Genomic DNA, 20,401 nt, shown 5'->3' on the forward strand with positions numbered 1-20,401 from the left:
GGTGGACGTAGTATACACAGCTCGAGGTGTGGATTTAGGAGAATAAACTGCTGATCAATGTTTGCACTATTGCTGTGCCCCCACACTGCCCTCAATTTATACGAGTGGAGATTTATGCATTTTTTATACTCTGGTTAATTTGTTAGAAACTTAATCCCTTGAATAGACCTTTCTGTAGAAGGTGCCACTGCATACAGGATGATTTTATTTATGTAGGCTGGAGCTGTTTATATTTGGTAGATTTCAGGAAAACACGTGACGTTCAGGCTTCGCCTTCAATTATACTGTTGGGAAATGTAGTATGACTCCCTGAAGCAAATAGGAAATTCACAGTAGTAGCCTTCTAACTGGTGAAGCTCAGCATGCTCAAGATACAGGCCCAGTACCTTTTGGGAAAGACAAGCTAAAAGACATGGGGGGTCATTTTAACCCTGGCGCGGTAGCACCGCCAACAGGCTGGCGGTGCACCGCTGGGCATTCTGACCGCGGCGGTTCAGCCGCGGCCAGAAACGGAAAGTCGGCGGTGTACCGCCGACTTTCCGCTGCCCTTGAGAATCCTCCATGGCGGCGGAGCGCGCTCCGCCGCCATGGGGATTCTGACACCCCCTACCGCCATCCTGTTCCTGGCGGTTCTCCCGCCGGGAACAGGATGGCGGTAGGGGGTGCCGCGGGGCCCCTGGGGGCCCCAAAAAGAATTTCAGTGTCTGCCTAGCAGACACTGAAATTCGCGACGGGTGCAACTGCACCCGTCGCACCTTCCCACTCCGCCGGCTCAATTCTGAGCCGGCGTCCTCGTGGGAAGGGTGTTTCCCGCTGGGCTGGCGGGCGGACTTTCGGCGGTCGCCCGCCAGCCCAGTGGGAAACCCAGAATGACCGCTGCGGTCTTTTGACCGCGGTACGGTCTTCTGGCGTTTCCCGCTTGGCGGGCGGCTGCCGCCGCCCGCCAACCTCAGAATCACCCCCATGGTTCTGTGCGACAAACAAGCAGAAGCGTTTGCCACTGTACAATCTATTCAAAGGACACATAGAAGCCCCTTAGGGCCTGCCTGAGGTCTCAAAGCCATGATCTTTAACTACAAGATGGACTGCCCAAAACTGTTTTAGGAAACTACAGCACAGATAGACATACTTATGTTGTGTTTGCCTATTTGAACCTAGTAATATGCATGATGCAACTGCATGAGGATAGCTGGATAACGCCAATGTTAACTTAGTTACATGGTTACTTATGCTTGCAGAGCTAGAAAAGCGTACATAAATTAATAAAAAAACAATAAGTACATAATACTCTAAGAATGGTTTAGCCAATCAAGTGGTTAATTAGAGGGGATACATTAAAAGACAGAACTGCATGCCAAGTGGATGATCACCTGGTAACCATCCTTTCATAAAATGGTGAGCCTCTAAGCTAATACACTGTATGAACATTTCCATTTTCTTTAAATTATTAGCTCTACATTGTAAAAAATGAATTAGCCTTACAATTGCCAAGAGAAACCTAAGTGGAAATATCATTGGCCACCACCGACAAATAAAATGTGCTGGCTCTAGTGCATGACAGTAATTATTGGTTTAATTATTGTGTACAGTATTCTATTTAATGAATGACAGAGTTGACTCGTAGTAACGGTGTTAAGGCATTAGCTAGTCTCCTGATTGCTTTTACTTTAAGTGTATCAGTCAAGTGCTATATTTAGTGGCAGATAAATGTGGCAGCCTTAGCCATGCAACAGCTAGCAGTGATTTCAAGTAGTACAAGACATCTGAAAATATCAGCTGTATGCCTACTCAAGGACACACGTGTGCAGACTAGAAAGGTTTTTAATTCCCAAAGACATGTTAACTGAAACTCGTTCTAAGTAAGTTCTGAACCTCCAGAAAACCACTGACACCTGGAAACAGAATATACATATTATATATCTTTCATCCAATACTTGCAAGTTAGCAAAGTTCGGCTACACAAAAACCAGTCCTGAACATGATGTCATGTTAAACATGTAAGAGATGGCAATAAGATAACAGACAAATGCATCATAAGCACTCTTGGTTCTGCCTACCCAGGTGCCAGTGTTTTGCCTTTGGATTTGTGTTATCAGAGTTTGGTGAAGAAAAATTAACTTGTTTACTATATCATTTTCTGGGTCTGAGACTATGGATACTATCAGTGAGTGCCTTACTAAAGTAACTGCATAACAGCTTGGAATGACAACTAATGTAGACTAAACAAAGTGCTTACGTTTCCCTAGATGTAAGTGCCCACATACAAACATACCAAATTTCCCCTCCTCTTCATCCCCACTCACTTGCCTAATAAACATGCCCTTATACCCCTCACATACAGACAAGCACATGGATCCTCTGTCCAGGTCCACCAAGATGACATTAAATAAACACAAACGCACAGTCCCAAATACACATCAATTTCCTTACTTACAAACCTGCAACATTTACTCACCTATTATGTGTACACCACACTCACCATCTTATCATACACAGGGAAGAAACACACTCAAATGGACCATCCATATTATGTGCCTGACAAACATGGGCCATTCAACCCAAGTATTACATACTAGCACACACATACTTACTATGCTAGCTGTCCACTCTCAATCCCGCATACATAACAGGCACACACTCATTCGCTTAATGATTAAACAGATCTACCCAGCGGATACCTCTTTAGCTTAGCCCAGACATTCGCTCACCAATACACATAAAAAGGCACTTGGTCCACCTACTCAAACGATCCACCACAGAGGATACCCTCACTCAAAAGCTTAACAATACGTAAACAATACATAGACAATATGGCCACAAAGTCCTACAGGCAATGAAGCTCCTTGTCTTTTTTTTTTTTTTTTACAACTGTGCTAGACCTGGTCATCAGTAGCTTCAGAGTGTACATTAGCTGCAGAAGGGGTGTTATCAAAGGCTGAGAGGATCCCATACCAACAAGTTAAATGTAGCCTTTCATATTCTAGTTACACAAATGAGAGTAGGAAATCTGATATTTAAAAGTCATGTGACATTTTGTAAATGTCAAAGGCAGAAAAGCAGCAAGTGTGCAGTTACTTGCCATCTTTTGAAAATCATGGGATGTATAATTTGTGTCTGAATGTGACTCTGTATCTTAAGGCTTGCCAATTAATGGCACTATAGATATGAAGCAAGACCAGCAAATAAGACTGAAATATTGGAAGAGGCCTAAACTCCTTTTGAAGGCCCCACCTCCAAGTGCCCAAAGTTCCCTTTCAGAGTCATATACTTTGAAGAGACATTGATTAGCGGCATGTACAAGTGAAATACAGGGCCACTTTTCAACAAATCTTTAAAGTTATCTTGCACTACTGTTCAAACCTCCATTCCAAAGACCTACAGCCATAACAAGAAAAATAAAAACGTTCAAAGTGTTTCTCCACTAACCTGCAAAGAAAGTAACCAAACCTGTTTTAGGATGACTCCCAAACACTGGAATCACACCTTGTTTGCTCAAAAAATATATATCCAACTTCAGAGTGTCAAGCTACTCAAACCCAAGCTCTTCACAGACTTCCTTCCTGACTGAACAATATAGAAAAATACAGCTGTTTCCACTCTGAGCAAACTGGATGGTATACCACGTTGTCTCTTTCAACACCAATTACAAATGTCACTGCTGGTTATAATAACCTATTCACCACCCCACTACGGATTGTGAACTATAAATTTCCCCTTTTAAACGACAATGACAGTTTAAATTGCTACTAAAGTGGAAATATAGAAAGAAGTCAGTGTCTCCAAACCAACCCATTTTATTAACGAAAAAAAATCCCTAGAAAGCTGACAAACACATGCTTTAAAATATAGATGCACTTATTTCCGTGCTTATTTTTCCTAGCAGGTTTGGGAATCTTACCTATTGTTGGCATGCTGCCCTAGCTAAGTGATGAATCCTGACTACTGCTTTCAAATGCACCAACCTTCTCAAACACACTGGATGGTGTCATCAAGCAAAACCTGATGTTCTGTATGATGGTATCCGTGTGCCTCCAGCGTCTCCTATCGTGCCGCAGCCAAGCCTGAACTGACTCGTATAGCTCTATCTCAGGGAACCTGCTCAGCAGGTCATTCTCCAGGTAACTCATGAGCTTCTCAAAGCTTAGGTATGATAAAAAGTCAGGTCTGGACATTAGTGGAACAAAGTTTTCCAGCAGAAACTTATCTAGCTTCTCCCGGACTCCCTCGATGTTGACGCTGAAGTCATCCAGGAGCCGCATGATTTCTGCACAGTTGTCCAAGCATATTTTCACCATCAAGAAAGAACAACAAAACTTCACCACCTCTGTCAATTGGACATACATGGCGGCTTGCAGGATCTCATGAACAGTGGCCATGCTCAGCTCAATGTTTCCATAATACATGAACTGCAGGACGTGGCTGAAGCCTGTTGCAGTGAGGCCCTTTAGGTGGATCTTGTCTTGGTCACGCTCACGCATGTCTGCTGTAAACATAATGCGGAAGTAATCGCTCTGTGTTGCAAGCAAAGCTTTGTGGGCTTGGAACTGGTGATCTTCGATGACAAGTGTCACATCAAGAAGCAGTCCTTCCTCATACAGTGCTCTAAACCCAGCAGAGACACTGGTATCATGGATGGAGGAACTATACCCTTCCACGTCCCCTGCCATGAATTACCTGAAAAAAAAACAAGCATAAATATCCATTTACTCATACATCTCACAAGATGTAGACTTTAACAAGTAAGCATAGGACCAAGGCAATTGCATGCCAAGGCTTTCAACAAGACAGCATAAAATTGCAAAACATGACAGATTTATCAAAAACAGCAGAGGTGACTCATCACAGTTTAGTGTCTGCAATATAAGCCGTACTTTGCAAACCTCTAGAATGCCTACAATGACTTTCAAACCTATTAAATTGTCCCAGCCTGTAATTACCTGATGAATGATCCAAATTTAATACATTTAATGAAGACTCGACTCGTTAGCATCCATTTGGTGGAAAGGGCTTCCATCAGAAAACATCCGATAGCAAAACTGCATTTATGAATTAGATAAAGATCTGGGTTATTACTATGGGTGTGCAAAAGTAGCGCTATTTGCTTTCACATAATTAGGCCAAATGTAGGAAGAAGTGCACGAAATGCAAAACCAGTGTTTGTGGTATACTTTATAATGAAAAGTGTCCACAGCACACAATTACGCAATGCGGCGTAGTAGTGCAATTTCACACATTTAACAAGATTATGCCGGTCCAGCAGAAATTTTGCCCAGGCCTAGTCATAACTGCAGAGACACTACTAAGAAACACGACCATGGACTCATCCATAGAATTATCATGTAGGTGTGGCCATATCAACAACTACAAATGGAAGTCGACAATGTAATTCAAAAGTGTTAATTACAAATCACATAGGGATCACATTGCATGTGGCTAATTAAAACCGTCTGATAATGTTTCTGAATTTAATAAAGCATGATTACAATAAAATCACATTTGTAAATATTACCATCATGCCAAGAAAAATGCCTTCATAAAAAAATGGTAAGTAATATTGCTTTGATGCCCACATAGTATCACAATCCTTTTTAGTCACTACATTTTCATGAGCACCTAGCATCAATGATGACATCTGTATGGATCCATGCTTTGTGTCAAGTCAGAGCAAAGAATTTCCATAAATCAAAATGAAACAATAAACTATCATTAGCAACATAATAATGATACACACATACAGTTAGTTTTTACCTTAGTCTGTAGATCATAAATTGACCTGTAAGCCTTAAATAGACACTGCACCAACTATGTCAAGATCCATGAAGAGGAGTTTGTTACTTTACATGTGCACCACTGTGTGTTTCTTCTACCTCTCCATGCCTCTACCACAGCTGGGTTATTCAAAAAGCCATGAAATATCTTGGGCATGATAATTCGTTAAATTATGGAATTAAAAGCTCTTCCTACCCTCTTCCTTTGTAGGCAAATGCCAATAGCAATGTAGTAGATATGTACACTGAAAGCACTGCATTCTTCTGACACTAATCGGCCATTTGCTTCCCTAATTAAGATGTGCGAAACTTTGCCTTTCTATGACAATAGGGTTAAGTGACCGTTCACAGGACGTCCGACTAAAATGATTTTTGGTTTTCTGGGGAGCACAATACTAACATTTCTTTGAATCAAATCTCTCTTCCTAAATCCTTTTATTCTTGTCTTCAGTTTCTTTCCTCCCAAATTCTGTCCAACGGGTAACGGTTATACCCATGTTTACCTTGTGTAATGTAACTATACAGTGCTATCAATGTAGCATTTTAAACATCAGTTCTTTCCACAGACACCTCTTGCTCTGCAATTAGCTACTTTTAATATAAACTTGAGCAGCGTTTTTTAGGGGAAAACTAATTTTATGAGTAACACTTTTTCTGCCCCTATCCTATTTTGTGAGGAGACAATACCTTTTATTCCTCCCTCCGTACCACAGTAATAGCAAAGATTGAGGGTTATGTTGGGATTCCCCACATCTGTAGGATGTCCCTAACTTTCAGGTATTTATGTAAAAGTTAGACTCCGCTAAACACTAGAGAGCACAGCTTCCATTGAGTCAACAGATACAGTGGAAGTTGTGCTCAAAATTAAACCTGGTGTTAGGGTTTCCCGTGTAAAATTAATATTGTAGGAAAACTGGGCTTATTGCAGAAGCCACCTCACTCTTTGCCCCCATTTTTAGCATATAAAGGTGTTTTCTGACTCTGACTGCGCCCTAGGCACTGCTAACCAGTCCCAGAGCCAGTGCACTCTTTAAAATGGTATATGCAAATTAGGCCTGATTAGAATTGACTCTGACAACCTACCTATTAATCCCTAGTACATTGTAGGGCATGTAGGTTTAGGGACCCCGTATAGTTAGTGCACCCATAGGTGCACTGCCATTGTAAAGGCAGGCCTGCCTTGCTGACTGCTTTTAAGAGAAAATGAACCCCAAATTTGACTCCGGAATTACAAATAATTCCAAAGTGTCAAACTACCTTATTATCGCATATAGGTCACACCTAAGGTCTGTCCTCGGTGCCCCCAGGATTGGGTGCAGTGTAAATATAAGCAGGGACTTTATAAAATATGTTTTATAAGTCCTGGTGAGGGGAAAACAGCCTCATTTGTTTTTCCTCACTGTAGTCAATGGGCTCCATAGGCTAACATTGGGAGACTTTATTTTAAGAGCTAAATACAGCATGTTTGATACCAAATTAAATGTTGTAATAATTCCAACAACTTGCCAATGTCGACATTAATATAACTAGAAAAGGGAAAGAGTTTTAGAACTCTTTCTGAAAGTTAACAAATTCAGCCTTGTAGTGTCCTTTTCTGATTGGTCAGCCGCTGGCACCCTGAGCCAAGCTACCTTAATGATGCGTGAAGGTGCCTGGGCTGAGACAAAGGAAGAATCTGGTGGGAGGAGAACTGCTGCAGCAGATGGCAGAGCAGGATGGGGGAAAAGTAGCCAAACTGGTCTTCAAAGGCGAGAAAGACACTTGGAACAGAAACTGGACCTCCCTCATTTCCTGCTCCCCTGGACAGATAGGAGCCCAACTGATTAGATAAGGAGAGGTACTGGAAGGGTTGTGTTAAGGGAGACTTAGCCAGATCTAAGGTACAAGAATGAATGTTTGCCATCTTGAATTTATACAGAATGTTGCTTTCAGGGATTGATTTTCGCTACACTTCAGAAGAAGTGGTCATCTCAGGGTGTGGTGGCCTGCAACACACTGGACAGGAGCGACCCCCATCCTTCCCACCCCAGGAGCAAGGATAAATATAGCACAGCTGTCCCGCATGGAGAGCTGCACTTACAGGGACTGCATCAGCTGCACACTTTGAACTTCACCAAGGAAAGGACTTTGCCGTGCTTCTGTAACTCCAGAAGTGGACTCCCTGTAAGCTACAGATACAAAGGAGCTGCCCAGAACCCCCTGCATCAATTCCTGCAAGACGAGACCAGCGTCCAGTGGCCATTTGAGGATTCTGACCAGGTGCATTCTGGGAACTGAAGTCCAACTCCCAAGGAGCAACTCTGAGTTTCTGGAACCTTGGATCAAGTCTGTGGACACTTCAAAGACCCAAAAAGGAACTCTGGAAAAAGAGCCAGACGTTTGGTGCAACTATTGTAAAAAGCTACATAAACTGCAGAGATGCTTTGTTGAAGTTGTAGTCCCAGACCCCAAGAGGCAAACCAGAGTCTCTGAACCCTTGGCTGGTGCTGGGGACCACTTTCCTGAATCAAAAAACACTTCTGAAAGTACGTGTAAAAGTGTTACACTGTGGGTGGCCTGAACTCCGGACTTTGTCCCTGTCCAGTGTGACCTTTTTTTTTTTTTAACTCTGTGAGCACTATTTGCTTCTAAGCTCTAGTTTTACTTTTAATCTTTAAAAAAAAAGTCATATCTCTGGTTCCCTACATTGGATTTTTGTTATTTTGGTGTCATTGTAAAGATACAAATATTTCCAACTTTTATAAATTGGTGTTGGATTGTTTTTTTTGTGTTGTGTTTCACTTATTTATTGTTTTGTTGATAATAAATACTTTACATACATGCCTCCTAGGTTAAGCCCAACTGCTTGTGGGCCAAGCTACCAAGGGTTGAGCAAGGATTAATTTATTGAGACCCTGACTGGACCTAGTGGGGGACTGTGGCCTATTGCTAAGTGTAGGTACCTACCTGACCTCCAATCTGCCCCACAGTTGAGTAGGGGAGCAGAACAAAAGCCCACTGGAGCACCAGGAAACGCATTTGGAGGGAGTGCGGCCCCCCAGCAATGGGCTGATTCCTCTGTCCCCTTAGACCCAACTGTCTTTCTGCCCCCCCCCCCGACAGCTTGCAGGCTGTTACCCCCAATCTGTCCCCAGCCCTGGGGGCAGTAAGCCCGCTAGACACCAGAGATTTTTCTTGTGGCACAGTGGGTGCATCTTCAGGTCTAGACCTCACCCATCCAAATAACCCCAAGAAGTCTTCCACTAATCCTCCCCACCATCCCTCAGGCACAAAAGTCTTTCTTACCCCTCCTCTGGGGGGGGCATATTGAAGGTTACAACCTTCAATCTGCTGGGAGGGGGGCACAGTAGTAAGGGGCGGCCCTCCCAGGCATCGGGCCTAGCCCTCATTCACCCAAATTACCCCAAGCAGTCTTTCTGCCCATTGTTGGGCAGAAAAGTGCAAGCCACGGGGGAATTATCAGTGGCAATTAGTAGGATCACTAGGGAGGGAATTTGAAGAGCGATATGAGGATAAATACATTGGCCAGTTAATACGAACCAAGTAATGGTCTGGATTGTCTGGTTCTTGTGACTGTAGAAGGGCAGCAATACCTCAAGTAAGCCTTAAACCTTTCTTTGACTGTACTTCTCTCCTCTGAGATTTCCACCTGCACCTCTATGAACCTCTCATACTGTCATTGACACCTCAAAGAGGGAGGGCTCCAGGAACATGCGAAAAGAGGGCACAAGGCTGAAGGTGTGCCACAGCAATCACAGAAAAGGAGGTCAGGTTCCGAAAAGGGAGAAGTGTATCATGTGCACCAAAGGAAGTGGTGCTTATGGAAGAGATTTCCAATGTTAATTAAGTTGAGCATAGTGCTTCTCAACACAAGCCTTGGTTCCGCTATGCTCATGTACCTATCATTCACCAGCTCTCATTCTCCATCAAAATGCAACCACTGCAACTGCCAGCTCCTAATCACAGGAGTTCACAGTGGTGCTTAGCTTCCTTCTTAGCTGTTCTTATTGGCAGCAGTTGCTGAACGACTGGCTTTAGCAACTTTCTCTAGTGCCATGACTCAAACTGAAGTATCAAATGCTACTGATATTTACCAAGACTCCCTGCCAGCTGAAGGGAGTACAGACTGAAGGAAATGGGGCACAAGGTCTCCAGGAGGGCAGCAAGAACTGAGGGACACAACATCTACAAGAGGGGACTATTTTGAGAAGTTGGGTGTGAGGTCAAGGCCAGAGTGAAGGAGGACAGGCTAGGGGCTGTCAAAAAAGCTCAACTAGTGATCAATGTGGTGGGCTGTCTGAAGTTCCCTGGGACATCAAGACGCTTGGAGGTGTTGTGAAATGGTCCAGAAATGTCCTTGGTGAGAGAAGAAGTATGATGCGTCCTCCTTGCATGCTACTGTCCTTAGACAGGAGCTTCTTTCCTCATATTGGATCAGGCATTGCCTAATAACTCAAACACCTTTCAATTGAACACATTAATTGACTTTTTAAGGGCTGTGAGCTGCCAAGCCACGCGCGCGCACACACACAATCTGCATGTTTTTTTCCTTTAGTGCTGTTAACAGTTAGACATATGTGCACCGCCTTCACACATTCCCACATGACTGTCTCTCTGCGAGCTCTGCCCAGAGGCCTGGGACTTGGTGGGCCTGTAGTTGAACACATTTATGACATTGTGACAGCCAATAGTTTACAGCATGAACACTACAATACTCCCATGCTGCATGAGGAGCAAAATTACAGAAACTTCTGAGGAAATTATAATTGACACTTAAACAACCACTGCTCTGTGTGCTCTGCCGAGGCGCCAAGGTAGGGATTAGATAAGCATGCAACTGTGACAGGCATTTTAAAAACTCACGTGGTTTTCAGCCTCAACTCCAGCAGTCTCAATCATGGCATATCACAAACACCTATTTACACCCTCATCTCACCCACTTTGTAGTCTGCAGTATGTCATGCAATATTAATCAGCACTTAAATCTCTTCCCCCCCCCCCCAGAGAGGCCACTGTAATTTAGAGCAGACTGTATTCTAGACACTTTAATGACAGAGGTAGGGACCTTGAGAAAATCATACTGCCCGCAACTCTAACATCAACTCCAAAGATATTGATCATGCGCTAAAGTAAGGGCTGTACAGCTCTCTCACATTGCATGTAAAGAAAGTTATAGAAGCACATCTCAGGAAATGAAATACTCCTGGGAAATAAACACATTTCCATACCACAAGAAATGAAAGATGTAAAATGTAACTGCACATCTCCTTTTCCCCACAGAGCTCTAAGCCTTTGTCCAGTCCCTCCAACACCCATTGTTACCAAACACCCAAAACTTCATCTTGGTGTATGCAGAATAGCAACAATTTGAAGAAGACAATAAAAGCCTAATTTCATTCAGTGTCACGGATTCTGAACAACATAGACCTGGGTGGGTGTTGTCACAAATTAAAATCTAGCCTCGTCAAAGCCAATAGGTCTCGCCTATTCAAGCGCTATTGGCTTTGGCAATGTGTTTTTGCCATGTTGTACACCAGTGTGGTTGCTGTTAAGCATGACTAAAAGTTGATGGAGTGGAGTGTCGTAGAGTGTCAAAGAGTAGAGTATCAGAGAGTGACTTTGTAAAGAGTGGAGTAGGGAGAGTAGAGTTTAGAGGGGAGTAGAGTCCAGTGGTTCAGTGGCAGAGTGTCGTAGATTGTAGTGTCGTGGAGTGGGCTGGAGTGACTTGAGGTAGTGGCGTAGACTTGATTGGGGTGGGTTAAATTGAATTGGGGTACGTGGTTTGGATTGAAGTGATAGGACCAAGGTGGATTGGCTTCGGATGTGGTGGACTGAATTGGAATGGGGTGGATTGGAGTGTGCTGGGGGAAGGGGAATTGGAGTGGGATGGACTAGAGGGGGATGGATTGGACTGGAGTGGGGTGGATTCAGGTGGAGAGTGCTGGGTTGGATGGACTGGACTGAGTGTGGTGGACTGAGGTATGGTGGATTGGAACAGAGTGAGGTGCATCCGAGTGGGTGGAGAAGTGTGGGCTGGATGGGATGTACTGAGTGGGGTGGACTGGATTAGAGCGGGGTTGATTGTAGTGGTGTGGATTGAAATAGGGTAAACTGGATTTGGGTGGGTTGGGTGGGGTGGATTGTAGTGGCGTGAAACGGATGGAGTCGATTGGGGTGAGGTGGATTGTACAGGACTGGATTGAAGTAAGGCAAATTGAAGTGAGGTGGAGGGGACGGAGTGGGATGGATTGGAGTTGACCGGGTTGGGGTGGATTGGATTGGAAAGGGGTGGATTGGAGTGGGCTGGATGGATTGAGTGAGGTGGACTAAACTTAGTTGGGTGGCTTGGAGTAGAGTGAGGTGGACTGGGTGGGGAGGTTTGGAGTGGGGTGGAATTGAGTGGGGTGTACTGAATTGACGTGGTGTGAGGTGGATTGGATTGCAGTGGGGTGGATTGGAGTCGATCAGATTGGGGTAGGATGTGGTGGATTGGACTGGGGTGGTGAGGTTGGATGGAGATGGATTGCAGGGGGTAGATTGAATTGTAGTGGAGTGGTTTGGATTGAATGGGGTGGGTGGATTGGATTGAGTGGGGTGGACTAATGGGTGGGTTGGAGTAGAGTGAGGTGGGTGGATTGGGGTGAAGAGGGGTGGGCTGGGTGGGTTGTACTGTGCGGGCTGGACTGAGCTGGGACGGGGTGGATTGGAGTGGTGTGGATTTAAATGGGGTAAACTGGATTGGTTTTGGTTGGCTTGGGGGATGGGTATGAACTGGATTGGAGCGGGGTGGATTGGAGTGAAGCCCCTTAATATTGTATTTCGGAAATCCGATTCAGGTGATCTTAGGACATTAAGAAACTACCAGGACCAATTACGTCTGTTGGGTCTTTCGCCCCTGGAGCCTTGGGGGCTCCCCATCAAAGACCTTCAAAATGGAGACCAAGTATCCCTCATAACACTCTTCTGAGGGCAGCTGGGCAGAACAGTCCAAAGCTGACTTAAGGGTGTGCTGTAACTCGGAACACAGCATTGCACAGCATTAACACTCCATAAATAATTGTCCTAATAAAGCTTTCTCTTTAAAATGGAAATAATCTTTAATTCACAGACAACTAATACTTTACTCATAATGACAATTATTTATAATATTCTATGGCAAGACCGGAGGTGAGTATTATGCCTAATCTTTTCTTTTTTAATGAAATAGCAGCAGTCAAGAAAAACAACAACTCCCAGAAGGCCAAAGGAAAACGGGCCAATTGGAGACGAATAGTAGTTCAAGCAACCCACCAATGACAGGTGATCTCACCCCTAAATACGTATCTTGACTGTGAACATCCCTCTTTTCTTGCTGCTTGCAGTCAAGATAAGTATTTTACATTTACGCTCTGTCATTTCGTTTAATCAATTGTATTACCAATGTATTTAATATCATGTACTAACGCTGCATTTCAGTGACGTTTATTCCCGTTTTTCTGTTTAGGCAGCGTGTAGCTGCATTGTTCTGCTCTTGCGTGCCTCTCCTCGCGCGCATGTGTGTTTCCTTTGTGAGTTCGGCATTCTAAACTGCCATTTCTGGACAGCGCGACTTAATTTTCCTGTCAGCGCATCTCAGAAACTGCCATTTCAGGCCGGTAGTCGGGTTTTGCATTACACTAAATATTTTTTCTTACCGCTGCTCAGCTCTGGTTTCCTCCTTCGTTCAGGTTTTCCCTCGGGGCATATTTTCTCCGCCCATAGGCGGAGCTTGGGAGTTTCTTCTCTCTGTCTCAGTGACACTAACCCTTTCACTGTATCTTTTGTTTCCTTATTAATTTTTTATTTTTTCTTCTATGGAAATGGAGGGTTCTTTTAATAAAAATACCCTTGAGGAGGAGGAACAAATCAATGAGCAGCTTTCTGGTTTTATCCAGAGTTCTGCTGAACAAGCTGTGTCATCTTCTATAAATAAATTATCCAAAAAAAATTGAAAATTCAATTTTAAATATGTTTTCCAAGACGGTTCTGGCCCATTCTTCAAAAAATATTTCAAAAAAGGCATTGATTAGTGAGGTTTCCTCACACAAGGCAGAGGACGAGGTTTCTCATAAGGCTCTTTTGAAGGAGGGTTCTAAGGTTTTACATTTTCAACCGTCGCTCAAGTGTACCAAAAAAAATAAAAAAAATATTGCTGCGCCTATTGTGATCTCCAGTATTTTAGATACTGATAATGATGGTTCAGATTCCGTCTCTGACACAAATTTTTCAGATGATGATGATGATTCAGTTTTCTCTCCTCCTCCTCAAAAGAAAGCAAAAATGATGGTGCATGAGACTACCCAGCCTCTAGTAGAGGCTGATGTGGAAGGGGTTCCTATGTTCAACCCAATAGATATACATCATCCCAATTCAACAGAGTGGTTCCCTGCGGACCATGTGGGCGATTATGTGGCATCTAGACTACGCACAGCGTTAAACAAACAAACTAGAGCCAAGCTCCGTTCCGAACGCCCTCGTCTTTCTTTAGTTTCTAAGATCACAACCACTCCAGCTATTGATCCTTCCCTAATCACCTTTCTTCACAGAGTTTGGTAAGGACCCTCGCAAGGGTGTTGATAAAGCCTGGTCAACTTGCCAGGAAAAGCTGCTGGACGTAGTGGGTCCTCTCACCCGTATTTTCGACTTGGCCAAATCTGCCCGTCTTAATGACTGTCCCATTGATCCGATGGATTTATACCTACGGGTGCAAAGATCCTTTTGCCTTTTAGGCAATGCCAAGGCGGCGAACACCCATGAGCGCAGGAAGGGCCTCCTCCTCAAATTAGATCCTAAATTGGTCAATCTGGCTGGATCGGACCCTGGGATCAAGGCGGAAGGACTACTTTTTGATGATAATTTTATCAAAGAACTAAGCAAATATGTTTCCACTTTTGCTTCACTGGACAAAGAACAGCAATCGCTGAAAAAGATGTTCCACAATCGGGTTTTCGCCAGGGCCGGCAGAGGCAGGAACCGCTTTGCCGGCCGCTCGTATAATCAACAAGGTTTCCACGGTGCCTTCAACGCCTCTTATCAAGAGTACAGACCACAGTTCTATCCCCAAAGAGGACGTGGTTTCCGCAACAGAGGCGGCAGAGCTTCCAGAATTCAAGCCCAAACTGGTAAGTCAATGTTCTGACCCTCCTATTGTAGGGGGTTGACTTTCGTTGTTCCTTCCAAAATGGCAGTCATTAACTTCAGATCCATGGGTGTTAAGCACTGTTCGAGGTTACAACATAGAGTTCTATTCAAAACCTTTCCAGACCTTTTTTCCTCAACCTCATAAGTTTTCCCAGGAAATGTCTCAGACGATTTCAGCAGAAATACAAGTTCTATTACAAAATCATGCCATCCTCCCCTGCCACCCAGACCCCTCAGGTTTTTTCAGTTCGATTTTTCTCGTCCAAAAAAAGAACAAAAAGATGCGCTGTCATCAATTTGAAACACTTCAACCATTTTGTGGTCTATCGTCACTTCAAAATGGAGACTATTCTCCATCTCAGGGATTCTCTTCTACAGGGCAATTGGATGGTTTGTTTGGATCTCCAGGACGCTTATCTGTCCGTTCCTATGCATCTAGATATCAGAAAATACCTTCAATTCGAATGGATATATAAATGTTATCATTTTTCTTCCCTTCGGCCTTTCTTCAGCACCCTGGTGTTTCACAAAACTCATGAGGCCGGTAGTGGCCTTTCTCAGAGCACAAGGTATTCGACTAGTCATTTATCTAGACGATATACTCATTATGAACCAGGAGTATACTCTCCTATAATCCCATCTGTTTCTAACTTCCTCTCTTCTCACCGATCTCGGTTTCTTAATCAACAACGAAAAGTCCCCTCTTGTTCCAGTCCAACGTATAGTTTTTCTAGGTTTTCTCATAGATTCAGTGTCAGCTACTCTTCTACTTCCACCCACAAAAGTGAAGTCTATAAAGTCGGAAATTACCCTCATCCTACGCAAATCCTTTATTTCCCTCAGATCTCTGGCAAGGATTGTAGGCCTTCTCTATTCTTCCATCCAGGCTATCTTTCCAGGTCCTCTTCATTACAGAGCCTTCCAAAGACTCAAAATACTTCATCTTCAAAGGGGACTGTCTTATTCAGACAACGTAGTTTTAGACCACGATTCACGTCCAGAACTCCAATGGTGGATAGACCATTTAGACGCCTGGAACGGCAGGACCATCTTTGCGTCAGCCCCAGATCTTGTATTAGAATCCGATGCAAGCCTCTCGGGATGGGGAGCACAATGTGGCACAATCTTGACTGGGGCTACATGGTCTCTACAGGAGTCACAGTTGCACATCAACTGTTTAGAGATGCTTGCCGGCTCCTTTGCGGTCAAAAGTCTGGCAGGAGATTGAGTATCTTGCGCGGTTCTTCTCAGAATGGACAACGTTTTGGCGGTCAGGTATATAAACCGTCTGGGTGGTACAAGATCCAAACCTTTAGCGGAATTAGCTAAAGGGTTTTGGGAGTTTTGTCTTCAAAGAAAAATCTCAGTCCGAGCGGAATACATTCCAGGAAATCTCAACACGGTAGCGGACTGGCATTCTCATTTCCTTCAAGACTCCAGCGATTGGAAGCTTCATCCCGAAACTTTTCAGGCTATTTCTCGCAAATGGGGTCCATTTCAAATAGACCTTTTTGCATCACGTCTCAACACTCAGTTGCCCCAATTCTACAGTTGGCGACCAGATCAGTCTGCTCTAGCATTCAATGCTTTTTCCCAGGATTGGTCAACATTCCTCAACTACGCCTTTCCTCCTTTTATTATGATAACCAGGCTCATAGCACACATCAGACGCCAACAAGCGATGGTAGTTCTAGTGCCCCCTTCTGGCAATCCCAGGTATGGTTTCCTTCTCTACTGGAATTAGCAACAGAACCCCCCCTTTCTTCTTCCCTCCTTTCCAGAACTTCTTACCAACCCTTTCGGTATGTCTCACAACTTGATTATAGACAACCTTCTTTCCCTTTCTGGGTGAAAATTGTTGGGGATTCCCTTCCAATCCCTTCGATTATGGCAGAACCTTCAAGCTTCATTGAACGTTCCTGGGCTTCAGGCACAAAAAAGGCCTACAGTTCAGCATTATCCTTATGGCAAAGCTGGTGCATGGGAAAAAACATTGATCCCCTTTCAGCAGATGTGACTTTCATAGTCAATTTCCTTGCAGCCGAAGCTAGTAAAGGTAGGTCATACCGCACAATTAATTTGTACAGATTGGTGATCTCCTCTTCTCACCCTTACATCAATTGTAAGCCTGCGGGGGAGCACCCTCTGGTTTGTAGACTTTTGAAGGGAGTAAAGTTCTCGAATCCTCCTTTACCCAAATACAGTTCTTTGTGGGATGTCAATGTTGTGTTTAACCTATTTTTATCATGGCCGGACAATCACATGCTTCCATTGAAAAAACTGTCTGCGAAACTAGCCATGCTCCTATGTTTGGTTTCTTTTAAACGTCTTTCAGATGTTAGAGCTTTAGATATCACTGTTCATAGACGTACTAAAACTAATTTGTCTTCAGTATTTTATCCTTTGTCCCACACATAATTTAGGGTGGTCTGGGAAAAATGTTAAAAAATATATGAACAACAAACAGCCGATTTGAGATCTCCCACTTCTTCCCAGCTCCTGATTTCCTTCAAAAAACCCTTTAAACCTGTTTCTTCTCCAACTTTGGCCCGTTGGGTTAGATGGATTATGTCCTTATCTGGCATTGACACTTCTACTTTTGGTGCCCACTCTACTAGAGGGGCTATGGCTTCTAAAGCCTTTTGGCCCGGTTCCCGTTTAGAGGATATTCTCAGATCAGCTGAATGGTCTAATGATAATGTGTTTAAGGTGTTTTATTGCAAACAAGTTCAGCATGTGGCCTTTGATGTCATTAGTATGCTTTAAACTTGCATAATATGAGCCTCCGGTCTTGCCATAAAATGTAGATTTTCCTAGTAATTTATGACGGAAAGTCTTAATTTTATTAAAGACACTAGAAATCTACATTTCAGATGGTATTACACACCTGAACTCCCTCCTGTAGGAACCTTACAGAATTAACATGATGCAAATCTCGAATGAAAATCGCCCAAAGAAATATTACAGGGGGCAACTAACACTCTATTTGTAGTCTGTGTCCGTGGTCTGTGAAGTACCACATGAGAGTTTGCATCTCTGCGGGCTCTAATCGTTTAAACAGCAAATGGCGTATATGGGACTTTTAAAAAGCATAAGGCTTTTCAAAATCAAAAGGTTTGTCTGCATGCTTTGTCAAGTTGTTCACAATTTAATATGGGCGACCTACTGTCACCATTTAAAAAAAAAAAAAAAAAATACAATAAAGGAAGCCTGTGGAATGGATTCATGAATTGTGAACTACTTCTGGATATAACATATTTCACATACATGACATATGAAGCCAGGCAGTTTTTTGATCATGATTTGAAAACCAGAAAGATTTTTATCATTATCTTTGATACCTTTGTGGCCTTTTTTGGGTGACGTACTACACAGTTTCCAACTAGAATAACTAAATTGGGAATTTAAATCCTGTGCAATAATTATATCACAGTGCCCCCGTACAGCTTGATTGTTTATTTGCATACATTACACAATGCTTATGTCTTGCACAACTCGGGTCAAACACTGTACTAGTGGCTTCCCTTACTACTTAGAAGGCCCAATAGACTGTTCAGAATGTAAATTTGCCTGTATCTGCGATAGACCTAGAGGCAACATACTGGAGAGAGGTAGACTACCGACAACAATACTGGAGTGTCGGAGAATATTATTCTGGAGATACTGAGAGCCTCCCTACATCCTTCACTTCCCCAGGCTCTACGCCGCCCTAATTGCCTCCTCTGTAATGTTGGATCCTTACAGAAATACATCATAGAACTTTGGGACCCCATCTTCTATCTGATGCCAGACGTCTGATTTCTCACTGGTGAGTCCCACTATCTCACCTGCCATTACGCTGACACTTTCAGATAACTACTGTATGCTCAGACTCAACAGAGAAGCCAGAACCGATGGCGGGAATGCCATCATCTTTCAAGACAAAGTCAGAGTTTCTCTTATTGACACTACACACAGACTAGGTAAAAGGATGCATTTTTAATATTGAATTCACTTCTAATGACTGTTGGAAAGGAGCACTAGCTTATTGTACTCCGGACTTAAAAAAAAAAGTTTAGCCACTGTTTAATCGAACTCCTATCTACACATGTATTGTCATCACAATATTTTCGTTTACTGGGCAACTTAAATTACCCTGGGGAAAACTCCTCCATACCAGAGGTTGTGCAACTCATCTCTGACTTAAAAATACTGGGTCTGCACCAAAAAAATTAAAGGCCCTACCAACTCGGCAGGCCATACTCTGGATTTAATTCTTTACAAATAAGAATGTTTTAACCTTTGACACCCCCTCCCCTTTATCTGGACAGACCATTCCGTGGCGGCGGGTTTCCCCGGACTCTTTCACAGAAGTTTTAATTTCTCAATGGCTCCTAAGGACTTACAAGTCAACCAAGGACTTGCAGACTACCTTAAGTCCCTGAATTCTGCTTTTGATAACATCACCTCTCTAAAAACAAGCATTTTCAATGCAACAGGTTTCGCATTTGCTCGAATTAGAGCTATTAGTGTTGTAAAGAAAAAAAATGCAGCACATAGCGTGATCGCGCTGCGTGGAAAATAAACAGATAAGGTAGTCCAGAACCCAGGCTGAAAACATAGAGCCTTGCACGTTTTTAGTAGTTTACCGGTGCTATGTAGGTGGGCTAAACACCGGAAACGGCATGACATATGCATGCATGCCTTTCACAAATGAAAGCAAGCGGATCTTAAAAAGCAAGCCCACGAACCATTGTAAGTGACTGACGTGACATGGGCGTGGTTTGAAGCCCAAAGAGAGATTACAGAATGGATGGATGGAGCACTTTGCGTTCGCCCATAACAAGCTCTAAAACTAAGCCATAATCACATGCTGTTTGGTACACTAAGATAAGCCGAGAGAAATTGTCCTGTAAAAAGTTGGAGACGATGGCGTCAGACTAAAAATCAAAATCACAAAGTTGCATACAAATCATCTCTTCCCGCATACCATCGGAATATCAAATGCTCTCGTAAAACCTACATAATCAATCAAATTGGTTATGCTGGCAACTAATCCAAATAATTATTCAAAGTCTTTAATTACTTTAAAGCACACGCCTGCTCTCAGGCAAAGCAGGCCTTACAAGAACTATGTGATTATCCTGCAGATTTTTTCAAGGACAGTAAAGACAATTTATCAGAATTTCCCCAGCCCTCTTGACCAGTCTGATGGACTTGTCCGCAGCTTTGACAATGTGTCCCACTCCTGGGTGCTTCAAAGGCTGCATGAGATAGGCATCTATGGGACATCTCTACTGTGGTTCTGAGACTTCCTTGAAAATAGAACACAAACCATCTCACTTGGCTCATTTAAGTCTCGCACCATGATGTTAGACAAGGGGGTCCCATAGGGCTCATGTTTAAGCCCTACTTTGTTTAACATATGTGACCCCTCACCCTGCACTTCCCCACCGACACCCAGCTTGACATCTCCTTTGATAAAGACCTGGACA

The 20,401-nt window shown here is 43.4% G+C and overlaps 1 protein-coding gene across 1 annotated transcript in view; it reads right to left on the minus strand.

Annotated features, from left to right (window-relative positions):
• Nucleotides 1–20,401, minus strand: part of KLHL15 (kelch like family member 15) — a 179,860-nt gene that overhangs the window by 147,843 nt on the left and 11,616 nt on the right. The window contains exon 2 of the mRNA XM_069204822.1: nucleotides 3,963–4,674. Within this exon, the coding sequence (XP_069060923.1) occupies nucleotides 3,963–4,667 (705 nt within the window). The 5' untranslated portion in view covers nucleotides 4,668–4,674. The remainder of the gene's footprint in view (nucleotides 1–3,962; nucleotides 4,675–20,401) is intronic.

This window comes from Pleurodeles waltl, chromosome 8, assembly GCF_031143425.1.
Source record: "Pleurodeles waltl isolate 20211129_DDA chromosome 8, aPleWal1.hap1.20221129, whole genome shotgun sequence".
NCBI lineage: Eukaryota > Metazoa > Chordata > Amphibia > Caudata > Salamandridae > Pleurodeles > Pleurodeles waltl.